Source organism: Anas acuta, chromosome 1 (assembly GCF_963932015.1).
Source record: "Anas acuta chromosome 1, bAnaAcu1.1, whole genome shotgun sequence".
Lineage (NCBI taxonomy): Eukaryota > Metazoa > Chordata > Aves > Anseriformes > Anatidae > Anas > Anas acuta.
Window position 1 is genome coordinate 120,507,203 of NC_088979.1, and position 21,613 is coordinate 120,528,815.

At 47.2% G+C, this 21,613-nt stretch overlaps 2 protein-coding genes across 2 annotated transcripts in view; one reads left to right on the top strand and one right to left on the bottom strand.

The window, feature by feature from the left end:
* On the top strand, positions 1 to 18,729 carry TMEM39A (transmembrane protein 39A). The gene is made up of 9 exons (XM_068697942.1): positions 1 to 365; positions 10,898 to 11,088; positions 12,388 to 12,610; positions 14,034 to 14,117; positions 15,493 to 15,635; positions 15,896 to 16,244; positions 17,051 to 17,238; positions 17,763 to 17,883; positions 18,372 to 18,729. The coding sequence occupies exons 2-9, from the start codon at positions 10,976 to 10,978 to the stop codon at positions 18,603 to 18,605; spliced, it is 1,455 nt and encodes a 484-aa protein (XP_068554043.1). The 5' UTR covers positions 1 to 365; positions 10,898 to 10,975; the 3' UTR covers positions 18,606 to 18,729.
* LOC137864095 (uncharacterized) overlaps positions 18,372 to 21,613 on the bottom strand; it is a 16,207-nt gene continuing 12,965 nt past the window's right edge. The window contains exon 20 of the mRNA XM_068697899.1: positions 18,372 to 21,435. Within this exon, the coding sequence (XP_068554000.1) occupies positions 21,325 to 21,435 (111 nt within the window). The 3' untranslated portion in view covers positions 18,372 to 21,324. The remainder of the gene's footprint in view (positions 21,436 to 21,613) is intronic.

A 21,613-nucleotide genomic window follows, 5' to 3' on the forward strand; every position in this document is an offset into this window, starting at 1 on the left:
GCCTGCTGCCTGCCGCCTCCTGTCGCCGTGTGATGAGAGCATCAGCCCTCACTCCCTGCCACGTCTCCCCGGGCAGCTGCGGGGCCGAGCCGAGCCGAGCCGGGCCGCCCAGCCTCCCTTCTTCCCTTCCTTCCCTCCTTCTTCCCTTCCCTTCCCCGCGAGGTGGGGCCGCACGGCGGCAGGAGGGGCGAGCCCGCGGGGTGCCCCCCGCTGCCGCCTCCTCCTCGTCGTCCTCCTCCTCCTCCTCCTTCTCCTCTTCCTCTTCTTCTTCTTCATCCCCCCTCGGCGGCCCGGGGCGCCGCGGGTGAGGGGGCAGCGCCGCCGGGCCGCCGCTGCCGGCCGATGTCCGAGCCGTGCTTGGATGTGTGAGTACCCCGCAGGTGAAGCCCCTCCGTGGGGTGGGGGTGTGAGGGCTTTTTATGTCTGTTCTGCCTCTCTCTGGTTAAAAGTTGAGGTGGTTGGAGCCGGGGTTTGCCTTTTTAGACGTTTCCCCAGGCCTCGGCGGTGTGTCTGGGCTCCCAAGCGGGGTGTTGGGTGTGTTGTGGGGACGGGGGTCTCCTGTGGGGTTGCTGTGGGTTTTTAGAGGGTTGCTGTGAAGCGAGCAGCCCCGAGAGGGCTGTGTGACACAGCAGCGCCCCGTGGGAGGCCAGGCACCGAGGCCAAGCACCGAGGCCATCCCCTCTGAGGTCTGAGGAAGCGTAAGCGGCCGCAGGAGAGCCGTCGTGCCCAGGGCGACCATCTGTGCCTGCTTCTGCTTGCACGGCCAAGAAAACACATCCTCCACTTCGTAGGGTAGGAGCTAGGCCTTGTTATGTGAGATAGCTCTTTCACCATTCCCTTTAATACATCAGTATTTAGCTGAAACGCAGGTAGTTCTGTTAGTGGTGTATGATCACTCCTGTGCGTGCTTCTTGGTGGCGATTAACAGGTACCCAGCATCGCTGGCATCTGTCACGACTGTAAGTGAAAGATTAAGATGTCTGGACTCCACAGCGGTGAGTTGTAAAGCTTTTGGAGGCAAGGCATCCTCTCTGTAACCAGCTCGAGCCTGTTAACTAGCTGTGAGCAGGAAGGATTTTCTGTGAGAGGGACACAGTGGTATGGGACTGGAATGGCTCGGCTCTGGTTTCACCAGATGTTGAGGGCAGAGCGGGACACCAGCCCTTTAACCTGTAGTCTGCCCCTTTGCTTACCTCGTGGCACTTCTGCCTCTGGCATGACTTTGTTTCTGATGCTTCTTTCTCCTTCCAGCTGCCTCTCTGGAGCGCAGACTCCTTCAGCTGGGGCGCGTGGCGTCGCACTTGAGGATGCTCTGCTGGTAAAACCTGGGCCCAGTGACGCCAAAGTGGTGGTCAGGCAGTGCCAACCTCTCTGTGAGCTGTGCTGAACCTCCTTGTTGCACCTTCTCAGACAGGGACTTCTTCAGGCGGGGATGCAGCCACTCTTTGTTTCTGTTCTCAACCATCTTTGACTTTAATTTTGCAGTGCAAACCAGCACGTGGGGCAGGAATGCTATCCAGGTCTGATTTATTTGGAGGGACAGAGGTGCTCAGGTAATGTAACTTGGCCAGTTAGCTGTGTCCACTGTAATGTCTACTCCACATTTTAAGACCACAGGGTGTCTGTGTACCTCCTGTACACAGACTCATTCTGGCTGTCTCTTGGCAGAGACCTACCCACACTCATTTGAGACCTGATTATCAGAAGGTCTGGGAATTTAGGTGTTAGAGCTCCTGAAGATGGATATGGGGCAAAGCAACAAGATAGTACCGAGTCTGAGACCATACAACTCCTCAGTCTCAGTGCTTTCTGTGTGCCTCAGTATAATTAAATCCTGGGAAAAGGGGTTTTGTTTGTTTTCTTTATTTTCTTTTATTTTCTCCTGACAGCTAACATTACAAGTATGTGGTTCAGTTTTAGTTTTCAGTTTTTGTCAATACAAAGAGGAATGTGTTTTTAGCACTTGTGAAAACCATTTCATCTCTATTTAGAGAGTTAATTGAATTTGTTTGCGATTAGAAAACTAAGTTTTAGAAATTTTACTGACTTCCAACCATTCTTTTGTTTGTTCGTTATGAAAGTTAGGTCCTGGTGTGTTTATAGACAGAGAAATACAGGGGAGGACTGAATCTGGTTTGCAGAATCTACTGAAATGCTTGGGATCGTTAGACTTTGTATTACTTGATCTGTCCTACTTAGCTATATTCTGCTACTTAATATATGTTTTCCTTTTTGAGGCCCAACTTTTGTTCTCCTGGCACTGCCATTCAGTTGGAGAGCTGATACAGTGTAGCAACAACACTGTGGTGCTGTTTTATGCATAAGAAACTGTAAGTAAGATACAAAATTATGACAGTGAGCCTTCCTTTTCATTCAGTGATCTTTTCTTTGCTATCTCAGTATTCCACTGCGCTGGAGTTTTCCTGGCTGCAGAGTTTGGCTTTTCATGGTAAGGAGCTGTGTCATGAAGTTAGCACTCTCTCTTCGTTGTTACCTAACCACAGTGGGTCTCTTGTGGTGACGGAAACTTTATTTCATTTTTTTCTAGCCATATCACAATCAGATAAGCAGGAGAATTTCTAGCAGGTGCTGTTTTAAAATCAGAGGTAAACCTCTAGTTGCTGTGTGACTTGGCCAAATCATTCATGAGCTGTCACAAACTTGCCTGAAAGTTTTCCTGCCATTCTTTTGGGGGTGTGTTCGTATGAGGGTCATTTCCAACATTTTTTTTTTTTTTTGACTTTTTGGACTGAGCATGTTGCAAGCGGAAAACGAGACTTCTGGTGGGAAGTGAATATTATGCAACCTGGTCTGAAAAGCTCTGCTGGCTAACGTGGTGCAGCAGCATCCATGTGTGCTGACTGGTTTGAAACGTTTGGTTTAAGGCAAAATTATCAATAGACTTCTGCAACCCAGTAATGCTTCGAAGGGAGCATGCATGCAAATTCAGACTGCTATATTGGTCTTGGCGTAATTAATTATATCAGGGATTAATGTCTCCTATTTTATTTTCCTGGTTTGCTAGATTAGTTGCTCTGCAAATGGTCATATGATGTTCGGAGTGCTGCCTACCACACTAATGGAAATTGAATCCGAATATCCTTACTGTTCTGTGGGGAAATTGCATGACGGGGCCGTCTGAAATGGCTAAAATATTCCCTGTACTTGTTATTTCAGATGGAAGCAGAGGGGAGTTGATGTGTCGTATGTTTTATTTGCAGAATTATGATTTGTGCAAATTATGGTTTATGCAGAATTCCACTTCTCCACTGTGTCAGGGAGGTATTAAGGCCTTTTTGTCCGCTGATACTTTCCAGTAGGAATTCCAGTCTGATGACTTGGGGTAAGGCTCAAGAAATGCCCAGCTGATTTGAATGCAGAGAGGAGCCCCTGGGCCTCCGTGGGATCTGCTAGCTGAATGTTGATGGGGTATAGGGAGGCACGCCTGTACATAGTACCAGTAAAAGTAACGTTAGATGCTGTTAGGAAAAAAAGACAAACGTGAAATGAGTTTGCAGAGTGTGTCTTTCTTGTGTTCTACTCCATATCTTCAAACTCCTTGCTACGGGTGGCAGATGCCTGCCTTATTTTTAGCTGTGTGAGGACAAAATAGAAAAATCCTAGTGACTCCCCGTGGCTCGTCATCGTGGCTGATCTCCATTAAATTAAACATAGGGGCTGGCAGCGAAGCAAAACCAGCAGGAAAGCTGCTTCTGTTTGTTTAAAAAAAAGCTTGTCAAAAGTTCTAAAATAATACTATAAAAATATATTCACTACTACATACAGAGACCCCCTGGGAGCAGAAATACTTGCCTGAGTGTTTATCCCTTTTGGGATAAGGAAATGAGGCCTGAACCAGTAAAAACAACTTCCCTGCAAGTCAGTTGAAGAGGAGAGATTAAAAAGCAGAGCTCCCGGCTTGAAACCCTGTGCTTGTGCCATTAGACCATGTGTACGCATTGAGGATTTGGAAGAAAATGCAGATTTTTGATGGCTTGCTTGGCTGAACATTAAAAAGTGGGTTCTTAAAGCAAAAGTTGGTTTGCCCACCCACCCTCCTCCCCCAGGGCTGTCTGTTTGGCTGGGTGTTTGTCCAGATCAGCTAGAAAAGAAAATCTCCATGCCCAAAGGCCAAAATCGCCCTCCTTTTCCCAGTTGCTGTGTGTGGCACTGCATAACAGAGGGCAGCGTCTTGGTAGTCCTGCGCCAGCGTGTGGTGCTTGGCGAAGGAATTTGGTGCAAGAAGTGTCTAAGAGTGTGTGCTGATGGGTTGTATTACCAGACAGCCTTTGTGGCGTTGCCTGGGGTGTCTCCAAAACCTCATCCTCGCCATTTGGTGATTGCCAGGCTTTGAAGAGCAGCATCCCTTGTCCTGCAGTGGTAGTCGGGCTCAAAGCTGGCTGTATATTAATCTGCCTCCCCATCAGTGATGCACGAAGTGCCTAAATACCTGGTAAGCCCGTTCATCTTCCAGTAGTTGGTTTGTTATGGGGGAAAAAATACAGGAAACGGGTTTCTAAAGTGAACTTTAGTTTCTATCTGTGCTAGGCGTGTGGAATTGGAGCTTAAACTTGTGGTGTTACATGGCCAAACCCTGCTTTGGATCTGAAGCTTAAACTCTCTGGAGCTTTCAGATGACAATGCAAAGTTGCGTTTGAGAACCATATGTCTAGTTTAGCAACTCCTGCCAGCTCTGTATGAGATGGGAATCGCTGTCCTTTTCCCCATACAATTGAGAAGCATGGGAACTGTAAGACCGAAATAGACCATGATCCAACTCGTCAGGACTGCATTTCCAGCTGGCGCTGGAAAATATCAACTTTGAAATTCTGCCGTGCTTTCATAGAAGAAGCAAATGCTTTCTTTATTCCAAAATCCAGTATTGGGCTGGGATTATTGCCGCATACATCAAAGGAGGCCAAAGAAAAGATCTCGCTAGTTGTGCGATACAGTTGTTCTGCTGAGAAGTGTATTATTTGCCACTTGTTTGATCAGCCCTGAGGACCACGGTGGTTTTTTTTTGTTGTTGTTGTTTGTTTTGAATGTTACTCCACTTGTCTTCATTCATAAAATTATTGTAGTCTTTCATTAAGGTCTTAGTAAGCTGTTTGCTTTGACATCCTGCAGCACTTAATTGCACAGGGTAATTACATGGTTATGAGGTATTATTTTATTACTGCATGAATCGCAGCTTTGTTCTTGCTCTCTTGTAGCCAGCGGTTCATTGAGGGCGCTTAGCGTGTGCATCTTCTTTCGTCCAATTTGCAAGGATTTCGAGTTCATCTCTATTCGGAGTAGGACTCGTCTCCTGCATGCCTCTGGAAATCTCTTCCTTGTGCCCCCTGAAGTAAGGTATTTGGGGGGATTTCTAAGGAATGTAGCATTTGAGTTGGAGATCCCTGGCCATTTTTTAAAATTGCCTTTTCAATCTCTGGGGTAATTCTCTTGGTCTAGACTACTAAGGGCTTAAATCCACCTTCCATTCTTGAAGAATAGGTCCACAAAGCGATCTAAACTGAGCATACTGCACACACTCCCTGGAAAACTTTTCTTTCCTGCTCCCGTTTTTGTCAGTGGGTATTTGATGCACTGTGACTGCTGCAAGAGGCACGTGCTACCTTCACCTTGTCTTTCTGTCTAGCTGTAGCCTGCGTCGCTGAGGATGCCTGAAGCCAGTCACTGCAGCACCTTTGCAGATTGCGAAATCATTCCTTTTTCTTACTGCTTCTACCCGTCGTTTTTGGCGTGCGTGTGGAGAACTGATGGATGGATCCTCTTCATCCTTTCCAGCCAGAGTTCTGCTGCATCAAAAAAGCCCACGCTAACTTGATCGTGCTGGTTGGTTTTGTTATTACAAGGGCGGTTCTTGGTTCTTAGTCACTGAGCAAAAATGAGCCTCGCTCCTGCATCACCTGACAGCGCTGATTCACAGCCCTGCTCGCTGCTTCCGGGGCCTGACCCTTGCCTCTGCTTTAGGGGCTTTCTGTGTCCATCCGTCCCGAGTCTCCTCCTTAATCTGCTGCTCCTGGGTGCTGGCTGCAGCGTGAGGGCACGGAAAATGTGCTGACTTGGGAGACCTTGCTCCTAACCGGTTTGGCCTCCCTGCTCCGGGCCAGCTGGCAGGTGTGTGCCTCCCCAGCCAGCCCCGGTTGAAAGGTTCTGTTTGCCTAGCGCTGGGGGGCCTCGGCACAAGCCAAATATTTGGCTTTCCATCTGATAACTTATCGGTTATTTCCTCCTGAAATCGTCACGACAACCAATTGCTTTTTCATGCCTGAACCCGGCCGTTGCTGCCACAGAAGTTTTGCAGCATCTCCACTTCAGCCGCGTCACATCTGCCACACCGACAAGGTGGCCTCTTGATTGAAGCGTGGGCATCACCGTTCCCGTTCTTGAATTTTATTTATTTATTGACCGATTTATTGATCGATTGCAGTGCGTTGGGTGAATAGGCTGCCAGCTCTAAGTTTTTCCATCTGTCGTGACGGTTTTATTTAAAAACTAGAAGGAAATAAAATTGTCACACCAAGAAGATGTAAAATTGAGCCATAATAACTAGGACTCGTGGCAATTCCAAAGAAAACTTGAATGTAATGTGAATTCAGTAATAATTTGCGAAGGCATTAGGATTGTTGGATGAATGCAAGTTTGGGATTAGGTTAACCAGGCCCAGCTACTTAAAGAAGGGGGATCTCTGTAACCCAAGAGACCTTTTTACATGTGTTGTTTCAGCTTTGGAGACTGGCTGGAGAGGAGAAAGAGCTATTTGTCTGCTAACTAAGAGTCATGATTGTTACGGTATGCATTCAGTCCTAGTGCTTAGAGAATCCTGTCCCCTTTTCCTCCTCCCATCCTTTCACAAATGGTTTCACCAGGGGCTAGCAACTGTCTCTGCAGCCTCGTGGACAAGCTTTTATAAATAAGCCACTGTCTGGGACACAGGGAGTTGTTGTTACCTGTGGGTGGCTTATGGCCACTGGTAGCCTCCAAAGTTTACAGTACTGGCCGTGCTGCTCTGCAGCAGTGCAGGGACAAAGGCTTTCAAGCAGATCGTGGTGCACCAGGAGCCTAAATGATCCTGTGCCTTCGTAGGCTAGAAGCGAGCCCTGCAGCTCGTTCAGGCCGTCCTTTGGTTTCGTTTTCAGGACAGGCGCCTCTGAAGAGGAACGAAGCAGAAGTCGGCGCTCCCAGTGGTGCTGTTTGCCACGGGGAGGGAGCTCCAGCAGCGATGCTGAAAGCCTTCCTCCCTCACAGCCACAGGGGCGATGGGGTGCCTCACCCCACGGTGTAACCTGCTTCTTTAGGCAGGGTGCAGGCCGCTCAGATCAAGGTGGAGAGTTGCAACGAGAGACCCGTGGTGGTCTCAGGCTGCATCACTTCGAGCGAGGGTGGCCACGTTTCCCTTCCTGCTCATGAGAGCATCTGGTTGTAGGACTTCTGGAGCCAAGGAAAGCTTCTTGAGTGTGGTGTTTTTTGTTTTTTGTTTTTTTTTTTCTGAAGCTCTGACAGTTCTCAGGCCTTGATACAGCAAGCTTCCCGAGAGGATTGGAGGCTGGGAGTTCTCTCCAATTAAAAAGCATTAACGCCATCGAAATAACTGGCTACGTGTCGTAGCGTTTCCAGCAGAGAGACAGGGAGCGAGGCAGATTTTTCGTTCTGATGAGTCACTGGCTCTCTTCTGGTTTGTCCCTTGGAAGTACTGTTTAGACAGCTGCTGATGGAGGAATGCGACCGAGTGATGGGCCCTGGGGAGCGGGGAGGGCTGCGTGCTCTTTCACCTCCGAACTGCTGGATAACTCATCTGCCTGGCTCTTCGTTAGTATGGCTTGAAGGGAGGAGTCCCTCTAGGACTCCAAGCCATCCATACCCATTTTCTTTCCACATATGTGGACAGGCCTGCTAGCTTCTGCCAAATTTTCCCCCAAATCTTTCACGTGCCTTTTTGTGATGCCCGTATCTGCCCTAGAGAGATCTCGGAAGCAGGGCGGTTCCTGTTCTGGTGATGCTGAGGATGAAGGCACTGCAAATACATGAGATCATTCGAAGGGAAATTAAGGTGAACTGGGAAGAACAACGCGGAATCGAATCAATGGACTAAAGAGTCTTGACAGGAAAAGCTTTTATCTACCGCCACTCACTCTCTGTGCATGAAACTGTGTATAAAGTGAGTGCGGATGGGTAGCTGCGGGGTGGGGACCCTACAAGCAGAGAAAGGAGTCTTGTAGGTGTGTGGGTCTTTATGAGAACTTGTAATGACTTCAGTGCACGCAGGAATCTTATCTAATGGAGTAAAAGGTCACGGACGCTTCATGCATAAAGTTCACAATCAAATCATGCCTTGATTTAATAATTGAGAACTATAAAAACTTCTTTTCCCTGTGTCTTCCCTCCTCGAAAAGGAGGGCTGTGGATTGTTTCAAAGCCAAAAACGCAGGCTTTGAGGCAAACTCATCTCTAATCTTAACACATTGTTTAACTTGGTCTAGGGAGCTTTGGTTTTGTGTGCCTAGTTTTACAAAACAAAAACGAAAAAATAAAGGTTCCTTGGGCAGGTTTTGCTCTAACAGACACCCTCCTAAATTGATCAGACCCTAGCAAAGTCAAGCTTTTTAAAGCGTGGCTCAAGTAACTGTGCTCAGGCATTAGCCCAGTCCATATGGTAATGGATCAATGCAAAAGGAAGTATTCAAGGGCATTTAGGATACGCTGCACTGACATTAAGGAGGGCCCTTTCCTACAGGCACTCATTTTTGCTGGTAGAAACTAGCATTTTACTGGTTTGCCAAACCAGCGGGTAGGAGTTTGATCCCTCAGTGTCCGAGTGTTTACGTTGGTAAGCATGTGAGGCATACTAATGGGGATGGTGTGAATGAGAGCTCTTGAATTATTTACGTGAATCGTTGAGCGTGGCATAAAATACCTTCCGCTAACTCTTAATACCTCTGGTTCGAACACCGACTTCGGGCTATTGCATCCGTTATCATAAATATCCTGTAGGTTGGATTAGATCAATTGTTTCAGCTTCCACAGTTCCTGTAATAGTTTAATTTGCCTTCATATGGCTTTGAAAGTGGCTCTTTTTTTTTTTTTTTTCTTCTTAGCCACTTACATAAAGTATCTGGATGCCCTAAATGAGTTCTTCATTGTCTCTTGCTGCCCCTGCTCATCTTGTGCATGCAGGAGAATTTTCTTCTGTTTATATTTAGTGCCTGAAATTAAAACTCTGTAACATCCTAGCGAAGGTCCTCTGTAAGCTTCAAATTATTGACTAGAAAGGTAAAGTAGCACTCAGTTCTCTGTTGTGTCTTTTTCGGAATTACAGTGAGAGTTTCAAAGCCTGGCAAAATACATTTTATCTTCCTTCAAACCCAAACCGTCCAGTGTTTACCCTCTCCTTTCATGCAATTTCACAATGCCATTTTTTTTTCTCCAAAATCTCTGTTTTACTTTTTTTTCTTTGCAAGTGACCTTCATGTGGGTATGTGCAAAGCATTCATCTTTAGTAACACCTTATCTGGTTTTTGATGCGACTTTGAGAATTGGCTGTTGGAGTAGAGATGAAGCCAGGGAAACTTGAAAACAAAAGAAAATTCTGGGGAAGGTTGGGATTTTTTTGGATTTTTTTTTTTTTTTTTTCCTTTTGGATAGTTCTGCACAGTGTTCATGGTGACAATGATATGACTCATTCAGCAAGCTTTCTGGCATTTCTGCCTGCCATGATTTCTCAAGATTTTAAAGGAGGTGATAACTGAATTTTAAGCAGATGTTGGGTCCCACCTGTACATTTCAAAGCTGGATCCAGAGTTTCCCAGAAGGTGGGAATAGATCCTGGGTTGGCTCTGGCTACGGTGTTTTGCCAAAAGGGCACCTGAGTAGTCTCCAGAAATGCAGAAACAATGACATCTTTGTCTTGAGGTGCCCTCTCGGTGTTGATTCTGTGTGTCCAGCATGCTCACCAGGAATTACTTCCAGGATTTGTGCTCAAATTTAACTTGTCAGTCCCTTACCAGCCTGGTAGCCATCAGAAACTTAGGTAACTGCTGAAATCCCTGTAGTGCCATGTGTGAGATTGATGAAATAAATGCAAAAGTACATGGGAATTGGTAAAGTCTTTGCCAGACAATCCATCCTGCTGATATTCTGAGTTGCCCAGTCTCTCTCATACAGTTCATTTTAAAGAACTGATGGATTTAAATGCTTCATTCAAAATAAACAAATATTTACAGGCTTACTTTCTAATTAAAAAAAAAAAAAAAAGGCTGGGATATGTGGTTGCCTATCCATGCATTTTAAGGGCACACATACATACGAGTTTTGGTGCACTACTGCTAGCTGGAACTGCTTTTAAACGGCCCTCCTACTATCATGTCAGTCAGGCTTTCTTAGCACAAAAGGGAACTGAACCATGCAATTAAATGCTTTGCGAAGCCTTCGTGGAGACCTATTAATGCTGGCTGTTCTGCGCTCCAGCAGAGAGGGTCCAAACTGCCTACCAGCATCACACCCTATCAAATGATCCGTTGGGTGGTCAGAACAACCTGCAAAGCTCCAGCAGCTCCTTAGAGCAGAGCAGAGAGAGGGTTCTTCCCATACTTGCTGTTGTGTGCCCTGGAGATGCCTGGTAGAGCTTCCCAGCCAACAGGAACTGCTACAGGTGGTTGATTTAAGCAGAAACTGTTTTACGACATGGTGTCAATGGAGCCTGTTCTGAGCATGCAGGCACCGATCTGGTGCTGTAGAAATGACAGAGTGCTTCGGAGTGGTGATGGGCATCCCAGCTTTACGACAAGGTCCTGCCTCTGTGTGTGGCTTCCTTTTGCGTGAACTCATTTGGCCAGGGTGTGAACCATGTCACCAGTAGCTTGCAGCTTCAGTGATGTTTCTGCTTCCTTTGCAGACCTGGGAAGGCGTCAGTATTGTCTGGGTCACGGGGCACAGCCTGCTGGAGGCACTGGAAGCGGACTGGTTCCTGGTCATGCCCGGTGGAAGGAGGGGACCCAGCCGGCAGCAGCTAAGCCGTTCAGCTTTGCCTTCTCTCCAGACTCTGGTCGGTGGGAGCTGTGGAAACGGTACTGGTTTGAGAAACAGGTGAGGACAGAAGTAGGATCGTGGAGACACCCGTGGCTGGGATGTTAAAAGCTGGGTCTATCCCCTCTGAGCTCTGCTCAATGGTTAAAATCTGCCCCATGAGGAAGCTCGTGGAAGTGAGGCTGCGGTCGCACAGAACTTGTTTTGTCTTTCCCTGCAGCAGTTTGCAGAGCAGCGAATCCTAGCAGATTACGAGCCTTTTACTCGTTTACTCTGTTACTCGGTTGCCTGCAATACCACAGGAAATAACTGTGACATGTCAGAGCTCAGCTGTGAGTCCTCCTCTGCATGATAGAAAGAAAGGGCAGAAGGATGTCTTATACTCTGTTTTAGCACTGTTGCATCCACATGAAACGGTTGACAAAACTAATCTCCATGTACTGGGGAAGTTGGGGCTTGAAAAAGGAACACGCGGCGACATTTATAGCTCTGCATTTAGCATAAGGTTAAAGGGCCCAGTGTTATTTCCTCCCCTGCAGAAGTCAGCAGGCTAGAGAAACCACTTGCTGCATATTGAGGCCCCGATCTACGTGAGACAGGGTCATTCTTGCAGAGTAGAGAGATTGAAGCCATTTAGCTTTGGCATTTAGGACTTCTCAGGCCTCAGTATGTGGATAGATGGCAGTCTGAGATATTTGAGGAAGAGGTGACTGTTGAGGCCACGGCGTAAGTGCTGTAAGGTCCTAGGGGAGTGTTGCTTATCTCAGTTTCAGACAGCATAGTTTACATTTGAATTTTCTCCACCAGTGTAGTCTGCAAGAGCTTTTTAATTGTCCTAGCCTCCTTTGAAGGATAGGTTAGAAGTGTGACGGCACTTGAGAGGTCAGCCTCGAGGCAGTGGCTGAACTCCTCCATTGTGTTTTTTGTTACCTCTCTTTAAGAGAGGAGCTGTGCACAGAAAGGTGATGGGCACTTTGCAGTACTGGAGAAAGAGGCCGTGTGCTTCTGTCCTGGGGTGAACTGGATGCTGCTGCAGCATCTCATGGTTTTGCTTGAAGTTTTCTTCCTCATTGTACCTCTGGTCTTCCCTCTGAAACTTGCCTGAAGTAGAGCTGGGCACCTCTGGTAGACCGATCTATCAGTTGTGTGCAGAAAACACTGGATAAGGGTTTTGTTTGTGTTAAGAGGAAGACAAAGCTCACCACCAGTCTTGCGCCAGTAGTATGAGTGCAAGACTGATACTGTCTGCACTCCAGCAATGCCCAGTCCCAAAATGACAACCCTAAGCACTCCCTGTCCCGGAAAACAGTGGAGACCACGTAGAATGTTTACCGAGTGAGTGGTGTCTGTCTGCTGTAGGAATGGTAGTGCCATCAGCCTCTCCGCACCTCCGATCACAGCGCTGATTACTCCAGAGCCTGTACGTCACTGCCGGATCCCTGAGCTGCCTTTAGACGGGAGCCTGCTCTTTGAATTCCTGTTCTTCATCTACCTGCTGGTAGCCCTCTTCATTCAGTACATCAACATCTACAAGACTGTCTGGTGGTACCCGTACAATCACCCTGCGTCCTGCACCTCCCTGGTGAGTTCCCCAGCAAACGCCATCCTTCCCTTGTGCTTTGTCATTACACAGCTGCTTTTCATGCTTCTTTAGCTAGGAGTCACCAAGCCTTTGATGGAAGGGGGTGAAAGGGACTTTGCACATGCTCAGATCAACCAGGCTCATGTCATCCCTCATTTTATAGGGGAAAAAAATAGGTAGAAGGTGAGAGAAAGAGAGAGAGGTGTCAGCAGGGCTTCTTCAGTGGAAATTTCTTGCGGACACTTGCATGGCCAAGCTAGCTGCTAGGTTTTGAAATGGAGCTGAACCTACAGGAGCCTGCGTGCTGCTGTGGGTGCCTCCTACCAGAGGAAACAACAGAGCTAAAGAGAAAGGATGAGGGAAGTTTGCACGAGTATCTCCCAACAGGTCAACAGCAGAGTTGGGGAAGGGGTCAGATCCTCACCTTACATAGGCCATCCAGACTCCTTAGCTTTAGCCTTCCTGGCCCAATAAGCTGTGCAACCTGGCAGTGAGCTGTACCCGAGTCAGCAAACTTTGTCTGCATGTTCTGAAACCTATATGGTGTCCTTGAAGCATGAGGCAGTTCCTTGGGTAACTATACCAACAGGTGGTGCTGGTGTTCTAGTTATCCAGCTGTTAGCTGCAAATTCGGCTACCCAGTGCTGGGCACAGCTTTCTTTGAAGAAAAAGCTTTCTCTTTTAGACTCCCCACCTGAAAACATATAGACTTATGCTTGTTCCTAGAAGGTGAACATTCTCATGTACCCAAAATGTCCTTCAGGTTCCAGACAGTATTCACTCTGCTGACTGTTCTAGCCAGAACACACAGCTTCACTGAAAAAAAAGAAATTAAGGGTTCCAGGAGCTGTATCTAACTTCATGCAGTCAGAGCCAACAATAACTTCCAGTACAGATCTATGGCCTGTGAAGACAGCATTTCCCCCATCAACTTGATCATCAGGAAGCACTGGTGGTCACTACAGCCTGTTTCAGAGACCAGAGGCTAAAGTGAGCTGGTATGCAGCACTCCAGACTTTGGTTTGGCTGCCCTTGTTGTGGTGGTTGGTGGCTTTTCCCTCAAGAACCTGGAGACTGTTCTCCACGGTAGGATCTTAGTTCTAGAGTGCTCTTTGACCCCAGAAATACCTGCCTTGAAGGATGGCTTTTTTTTTCCCTGTTTTTTTTTTTTTTTTTTTTGGTAGAAATTTTTTTTTTAGTAGAAATTCCTCCATGGGAAGTGACCTACAACATGTGGGGAAGACCTTAATTGTGGAGATGTTTCTGTGTTACTCAGTTTTCTCCCTTCTCTCTCACCCCTGATAGAGAGATTTAGGGAAATGTGATCCTAATGCTCTCAGCAGCCAGCTTTCCAGTCCCACCCCAGCTGGGTGGTTTTGGGCTCCGTTCCCCTGGTGAAGACCTTTTCTCTTTCCTCCTTCAGAATTTCCACCTCATTGACTACCACCTGGCGGCGTTCATCACAGTGATGCTGGCGCGGAGGCTGGTGTGGGCCCTCATCTCGGAGGTAACCTTTCAGTGTTCCCTCTCCTGCCCATAGGGCTGATTGCAGAGCGTGACCATCCACAGTCTTTTAGAAAGTTCTGAGAGTTGGGCAGCTGGAGCGTTTCTCCCTCCAGAACAAGTCTGGGTGTGAAAGACTAAGATCTTGGGGAACTGGGGTCTTTTTTTTGAGCCCATTCATGCCCTTCAATATTGGGTAGCTCTGTCCTCTTTGCAGCTAGGAGATGAAATGATCCTGCTTGCTTCTCTATCCCTGCAAGTCAGGTAGGAGAAAGGCAAATAGGGAGGTTAGCCAAGACTAGAAAAGTGAACAAGGAGATTAGAGGGGAAATGTCAGAAGGAGGATGTGTGCGTATACTAAAGTGAAATAGAAATAGCTGTTAGAACTGCTTTTCCTTGTCCTGGTTACCCAATAACTCTGCGTGAGCTTAGATTTTGAGACACACTCTATCTTTGTGGGAGCAGAACCACACCAAGGATATGTTTGGGAAAAATTCTTTGGAGGAAAAGGGAAGCTCCACTGAAACAGTTAATACTACTCCAGATTAAGCAACAAGTTTTAAGAACAAAAATTCCTAACAGTTAAGTGCTGTTGAACAGGTGAATGAAGATGGATTCCCAGTTCATTCATCTCCGATTCCTGCCATTTTCATTTTTGATTCCTACCATTTTCATTTTTACTCCATAAAACCTTCCACAGACTGAAACTTCTGCTTTGAAACCTTCCACGCAGGTTCTTGCACATCCCATCTATTGGCTATAATCACTGAGAATCTTTCCGTAGTTCAGTTTGCCTTCTCCCCTTTGAAGACTGGACCAAGCTTCCTCGCTGTCCTTTTGAAGGTGGTGCCTCCTGACTAGACTGTATCCCGTATGTGCAGTAGAGGGAGTGGTGGAAATCCTGGTTTGGGGATTGCCAGAGTGCACCATCTTCTCTTCCCTCAGCTGAGAATTGTGATAACCAGTTCTTTAGGAAAATAAATGCTGAGATCTGGTCTTTGTAAAGGAAATAGCAGGAGGAAATGTGTTGCAGGCTATCTTGGAATATCATCAGAGCATTAAAGAACCTGAGTAAAAACATCTTTTACTTTACAGCTCTGATTTTTAAAGGGCCCTATTTTAACCATGCCCTAGAACTTGTGGTGTTTTGTTGGTTTTTTTTTTTTTTTGGATCTTGTGGATTCTCCCAAACAAGACATCAAGCGGTTTCACCTTTGTAAGAGAGAGTCAGTCTTCCCCTTCTTAGAGGAAGAGAGCAGTCATCCCTCTTCCAGTGTTTCATGGCACTTTCTTCCTGCTCCTCCTCCACAGGCACCCCGTGTGCTCACGTCCTAGCACTCGTGCCACGTGGCTGCTGAACGTTTCTTCTCTATTTGCAGGCCTCTCAGGTGGGTGCGACGTCAGTGATTCACTACATGGTGCGCCTGGTGCTGCTCACCCTCTGTGGATGGGTGCTCTGCTGGACTCTGGTCAACCTCTTCCGCAGCCATTCTGTGCTCAATCTTCTCTTCCTGGGCTACCCGTGAGTAGCAATACCTCTTATTTGTAGGGCAGGGGGGAGCATAGCTGCCTAGGGGTGGCATGAGCTTCTGGGGGAACCAGAGATGCTGGCTATAATCTGCCCCCAAGACACAGGCAGACAAAAAAGCCACCTTATCTTATGAATAAAGGGGAAATGGTGTCCCTCTCATAAGGGCCAACATTTGTGGAGAAGGTGGATGCTGCTTCGTGTCGGGTTGGCTGTCATTTCATCCCGTCTTTCTTCCTTTTTTCTCCCTGCAGGTTTGGTGTCTACGTTCCTCTGTGCTGCTTCCACCAGGACAGCAGAGCACAGCCCCTACCTGCGGACTGTGGTTACTTGGTACAGGATCAGATGGTGGACGATGGGGCTTCAGCTGTCAGCAGCCTGGTCAAACCCAAAGATTTCCTCTCGCTTCTGTGGGAATCCTTGAGAGAACAGTTCAATAATCCTACGTCTATCCCTACCCACAGCTGCCCCCTTTCCCCAGATCTCATCCGCAATGAGGTGGAGTGCCTAAAAGCAGACTTCAACCGCAGGATCAAGGAAGTTCTCTTCAACTCTCTCTTCAGTGCCTACTACGTGGCCTTCCTGCCACTGTGTTTTGTCAAGGTAGCTCTTGGCTGGTTCTCTCCGTGCCCCTGCCCGCCGCCTCCTTCTGAATGTTGTGTGAATTGCTGCCAGGCCGGATTCCTGGTTAATTCCCCTTTTCTCTGTCTCCCCTTTGGCAGCCCGGATAGCGGAGCATGGCTGCATCCGGAGTGCACTAGTACTGCTCCTGGTTGGCGGATAGGTATTGCCATAAATGTGATGCACCTCCAGTCCCATCACCCCACTTACTAACCCCCCTTCTCCCACCCCCTGTCCTAGGCAGATGAGTAGCTGTCGTCTTCCTAGAAAAAGGGCACGCGTTGTTGCTTGTCTCAGATCCAACGTCCTGGGTTTCGAGCGCTTGGATCAGAGGCTTTGGTGTTTAGCCTGTTAGAAAGCAGCCAACTAGGAATCTAAATCTGAGAACCCCTTGTCGGTGTGGGGGTTGTATTATTTTTTTTTTGTCATCTTCTAATGCAAACGAGCTCTAGTTGGTGTAACGAAGCGGGTAGGGCTCCACAATCCACGTAGCAGTCCTGGTGCTCCTGAGGCAGCTCTGTGGAAAGCAGCCCCTCCTGTTCCCTGCTGCCGGAGGAGGAGAGGCACCAAGCTGCAGCGTCATACCCCCGCCCTTTCTCCTTCGGGTCGAGGAGAAGGGAGCCTCGAGCATTTCCTAAGCTGTAACCCTCTGAAATCACCGGTCCAAAAGCGCATGCCTGTAATGTGTGGTGTGGGTCTGCTGGATGCACACGCAGTATGTCCCCTTGTCATCCCCTCCTCTGCCTGGTGACAGCAGCGTGCCAAGCTCTCGTCCGCTCTCTTTGCAGAGCACCCAGTACTACGACATGCGGTGGTCTTGTGAGCACCTCATCATGGTGTGGATCAACGCCTTCGTCATGCTCACCACTCAGCTGCTGCCTCCCAAGTATTGCGACCTGCTCCACAGATCGGCTGCCCACCTCGGCAAGTGGCAGAAGCTAGAACACGGCTCCTACAGCAACGCTCCACAGCACATGTAAGTGTGGGGATGGGAAGCGAGGGGCTAAGACATGCCAGTAGATACAGCACTGCTGATACTTATCTACTTAGCAAGCTTTTCCACTCCCTATAGTGCCATGGGTTGCAGACACAGCTCTGCCGATCTTTCTGTTCCCAAGAAACAGAGATGTCTGCTCTAGAATGCTGTCCAAGCTCCTGGTAAAATGCTGGTTCCGTCCCAGAAACTAATGCTGTAATAATTCCTCTGGGGCACTGCAGCAGTAGCTTTAATGGAGGCAGAGGTGTCCCCCTCCAATGTAGTAGGCCAGGTTCTTGCATGGGGAGCCATTTTTTCACTGCTCAATCTGAGTCCTGGTGAGCTTGTGATACCCTCACCTCCGTGTTGTTCTGACGGAAGCTGGGACACATCCCTGTAGCAGCAGCTTTGGCATTTTTCAAGATGCTTGCCCTTCCTGTGAACCCCTCTTCAGTGAGCTGAGCATTTCCTCCTCCTCGGTGCTGTCCCTCTGATGCTAACGTTCCGGCACTCTTTCCCCGCAGCTGGTCAGAGAACACAATATGGCCACAAGGAGTACTGGTGCGACGTAGCCGATGCCTGTATAAAGCAGTTGGGCCTTACAATGTAGCAGTGCCTTCAGACGTGTCCCATGCCCGCTTTTATGCAAGTATCTCTTCTCTTGGCGCGTTGTGGTGGTGGGAGGGAGGAGAGGCTTAAACCTAGCTGCAGCAGAACAGAGTTTGAGGCCGGGCAGCCGTCTGTCACCTGTTCTCAGCAGAAGTTTTCCCATTGCAGCATCAGAAGGGAAGTAATAGCTGCCTCATCAGTGTTTTTCTCAGTGTGGTGATGCAGCTCTCTCATCAGGCATAAACATGTTTTTAAGAGGTTCTACTTAACAGAGCATCTTCTGGGGAAATGGGCAAGCATCTCGGCTGGTTATTTCACCAGTCCTCCCCTTCTCAAGGAAAATGACACTTCACATGCCTCATGTCTTACGCTGCTTTCCCTAAGTAGCAGCCAGTGGTGCTTGGAGTACAAACATTCCTTCTGTCTAGCTCAGTGGCACCAGACAGTATTACACACACACTCCTCCCCACAAGTGTTGCAAAAAACTTACAGAAATCTGTGCTTTTTTACCTGTTTCCTCGCAGTTCCTTTTTCACCGTCCATTACGGCTGCTCAACCTGCTGATTCTCATCGAAGGCAGCGTGGTCTGCTACCAGCTCTACTCACTGCTGCGCTCCGAGAAGTGGAACCATACCCTCTCCATGGCCCTCATCCTTTTCTGCAATTATTATGTCTTATTTAAGCTCCTCCGGGACCGGATAGTATTAGGCAGGGCATATTCCTATCCACTTAACAACTATGGACTGAAGGCACACTAGGCCTGCCCAACGTGTACCCTTTCCCCTTCCCGTGCCCCTGGGCGGGGAGGGAACCTCAGAAAAAAATATTTTCGTACAGTTCTATTTTTTTCTTGCGGCGTTTATAAATATTTAAAATATTTTATATTTTGTATACTGTTGTTTTTGTGGGGTGGGAAGGGAACTGGTGGCAATTAAATGTCGCTTTATAAACAAGGTGTTATTTTATATATATATATATAAAAAAAAATCAGTGTGTATATACCGTATATCTATACCCATACATATATCTATGTGAAGCAACAGGACTGTTTGTGTGTGTGGTCACTGTGTCTGCTTTGCTCACACGATTGCCTTGCTATTGCCCACTGTGGGGATGGAGCTGCTGTTAATTAGGAACTGGTCTCCTCTAAAATTTCAGTAAGTGAAGAGCTAGGGGAAAAAGGAAACAGGGGCCTTTCACCAGTATGAGCAGTTTACCCAGAAACCTCACTACCAGGGAAGACTTGCACCAGTTAAACCAATTTAGAGGAAGGGAAGAACCAATGTGCTGAAAAAACAGACTAAATTATTGACAGCCAGCAAAAGCTTTCACTTCCCTTTTCTTCCCAGAGCTAGCAGGATGCAGGTTTTTTGTTGTTTGTTTGTATTTTTAAATAAACCCTTTGCTTTAGCTCCTGTTTTAGCTACCTAGCAACTTAAGCTTCCTCATTCCTCCCAGAAAATGAACTAAATCTTGGAATTTTAATTTTTGAGGTAGTGTAGCAGTCAGAAAGAAAGGGATTTGAAATAGCTTAATTTAGCAGGATTATAATTTTTTTTTTTTTTTTTTACCACTATCTCTTTGCCCTTGAGTTAACTGCATTAAATTAGGGAAGATTCAAACATTTCTTTCAGTATTCCTGGAAGAAATTTCTTCTTGTCAGACACTTACCAAGTCCCCTGTTGTCACAGGATGCATTTCAGCAGTGTTTCACTCTCAGGTTTTTAGAGCATTTAATAAGTTATTAATAGTAGAGGAAATATTTTTCTTTTAAACACCGTTCTTCATAAAGTTGAACTACAGTAGGCTCTAATAACAGTTGTGGTAATATCACAAAGGAAGTGAAGATAAAATTATCAACCATGTCATTAATTTAACTGTGGACGCTGCTAACAGCTGATCTTGCTGCTTTGACTCAAGTATTTAAGGTTATGCAACATTCTTCCACTCAGGTGTTATCTGACTGGACCCTTTAGCCATTAGTAAAGTGCTAGCTCTGTTTAAAGAGTGGATATGTATGTTAACTAAAAAAACAACTGTAATGAGGTTGGGAGAAACTGCAACTACTTTCTGGTTCCTTCTTTCCTTCCAAGCTAAGAATCTACTGCTTTTCTGTTCCTGTCTGTAAGAGCTCCCAGACCCTGATCACAAACATAGGCGTTTTTCTTCTCTGATACTTCATGAGGTTGACAACAGGAGATGCCTCTGAGTATTAACCCAAAGGTGTTCCAAAACTAACCTAAATGTTTAGCTTTAGTTACTCGGTCTTTTCTTTGATGCGGCCATGGTGGTGCAAGCAGGACACGGGTACCTGGGACTTTCACTGAAACTACTGTGGCTTTTGGGTCAACTCTCGAATAAGTAGAGCCTTCTCCAGCTTTTCCTGCTGTGATGTCATACATTCTCATCTTTTTTCTATCTTATTTCTGGAAGTACAGTTTGGGATGAGTTGGCTTCTTACCTAGAGTAGGCTCTGTGCTGCATGTGGCTTTGTGCAACAACTTTCCTGTGCCCTGAGTACTGAATAGTGAGCTACTCCTAGAGTAGCTCAATAGCACTTCTGCTCTTAGTACCACTTACGTTCCACCCTCAGCACCTCTCTCAGCCGTTTCACAGCATTCCTGGGTTGCTTTTTCCAGTGGGACACCTGAATGGCAGTAGGCTTCCGCTTAAGTAACCAGTGGGAGAGAAAAGGCTCTCCAAGTTGTAGCTTGGGGAACAGACACGTTTGTCAGTGGTGCAACAGGATGCCAGAATCCTGAACCAGGGCTTCAGGGCAGAGATAATGAGCTTTCGCCCTCTGCTTTTTCCTCCCCTTGCACTTAAGGGTTGAAGGTAGGTGGGATTGCAGTGAGCTCTGCAGAACAGGCTGACCTTACACTAAAGGTTCACAGTGCCTTCTTTTTTGCTCTAAGGGGCTAGCTTAAGTAAGGGGCTTACCCAACTCTGCCTAACTGCAGCTGTGTTAAGATCTTCCTTATTCCAAAGGAGCTTAGCTCTTAAGGGAAGCTGCCTCTCCTTCTTAAAACAGTGCTTTTGTTATATCCTGGAGCAGGAGGCGTTCTGTGAGGCCTAGAGGTTGAGGCTTTCCCCACACAGCACTATCACCTGCTCACACACAGTGCCATAGCCGCAGCTGTCTTCCATCTTTACGTAGGACCCTGACATGGAAAGAAGTTGCAGAAGATATTTGTAACTTCCCCCGTTGGCAAAAACAGTGAGGAACTAGCGAGCACAGTTTGTCTCCCCAGTATGAACTGGGCAATCCAGTGCTGAACAGGGAGCAGAACTGATGTCTACTCAGCATCAGTGCCTGCTCCAGTCAGTGCTTCTCCCCATTCCTCAGATGAGCCTGCCACTAAACCTCATTCAGATGAGCACTGAAAACAAGTCCACGTAGTACTTGGCCAGGTCAAAACTACAGGGGTGGGAAGGGGTTGGGGGGGTAAAGACTTATTCCCCATCTCGGTCACTCCATCATGCGAGGATGTCATAATAAATGGATGGTTTCTTGGTCTGGTTACGAAACTGCTCTAGCTTCAGGCCAATCCTCAGAAGAACAGCTTCATCCCACCATTTTCCCATGACCTGGAAGATGAGAGAGACAGAAAGAAGAGTAGCATCGTTACACAAAGTGATTGAAAGACCAGGAAAACACGGCTAAAATTATTTCCCAACAGCACTAAAAGGATATGTTTCTCACTTTTACCCCAGCAAATATGGCATCACTGCCATCTATTTGGGAAAAAGGCAGCTCAGTGACTTA

Coding starts and splice junctions, on each gene's coding strand:
- TMEM39A (XM_068697942.1), top strand. CDS start 10,976: ATGCCCGGTGGAAGGAGGGGACCCAGCCGGCAGCAGCTAAGCCGTTCA. Junction 11,089..12,387: donor GGTACTGGTTTGAGAAACAG/GTGAGGACAGAA, acceptor TGTCTGCTGTAG/GAATGGTAGTGCCATCAGCC. Junction 17,239..17,762: donor AGCAACGCTCCACAGCACAT/GTAAGTGTGGGG, acceptor CTTTCCCCGCAG/CTGGTCAGAGAACACAATAT.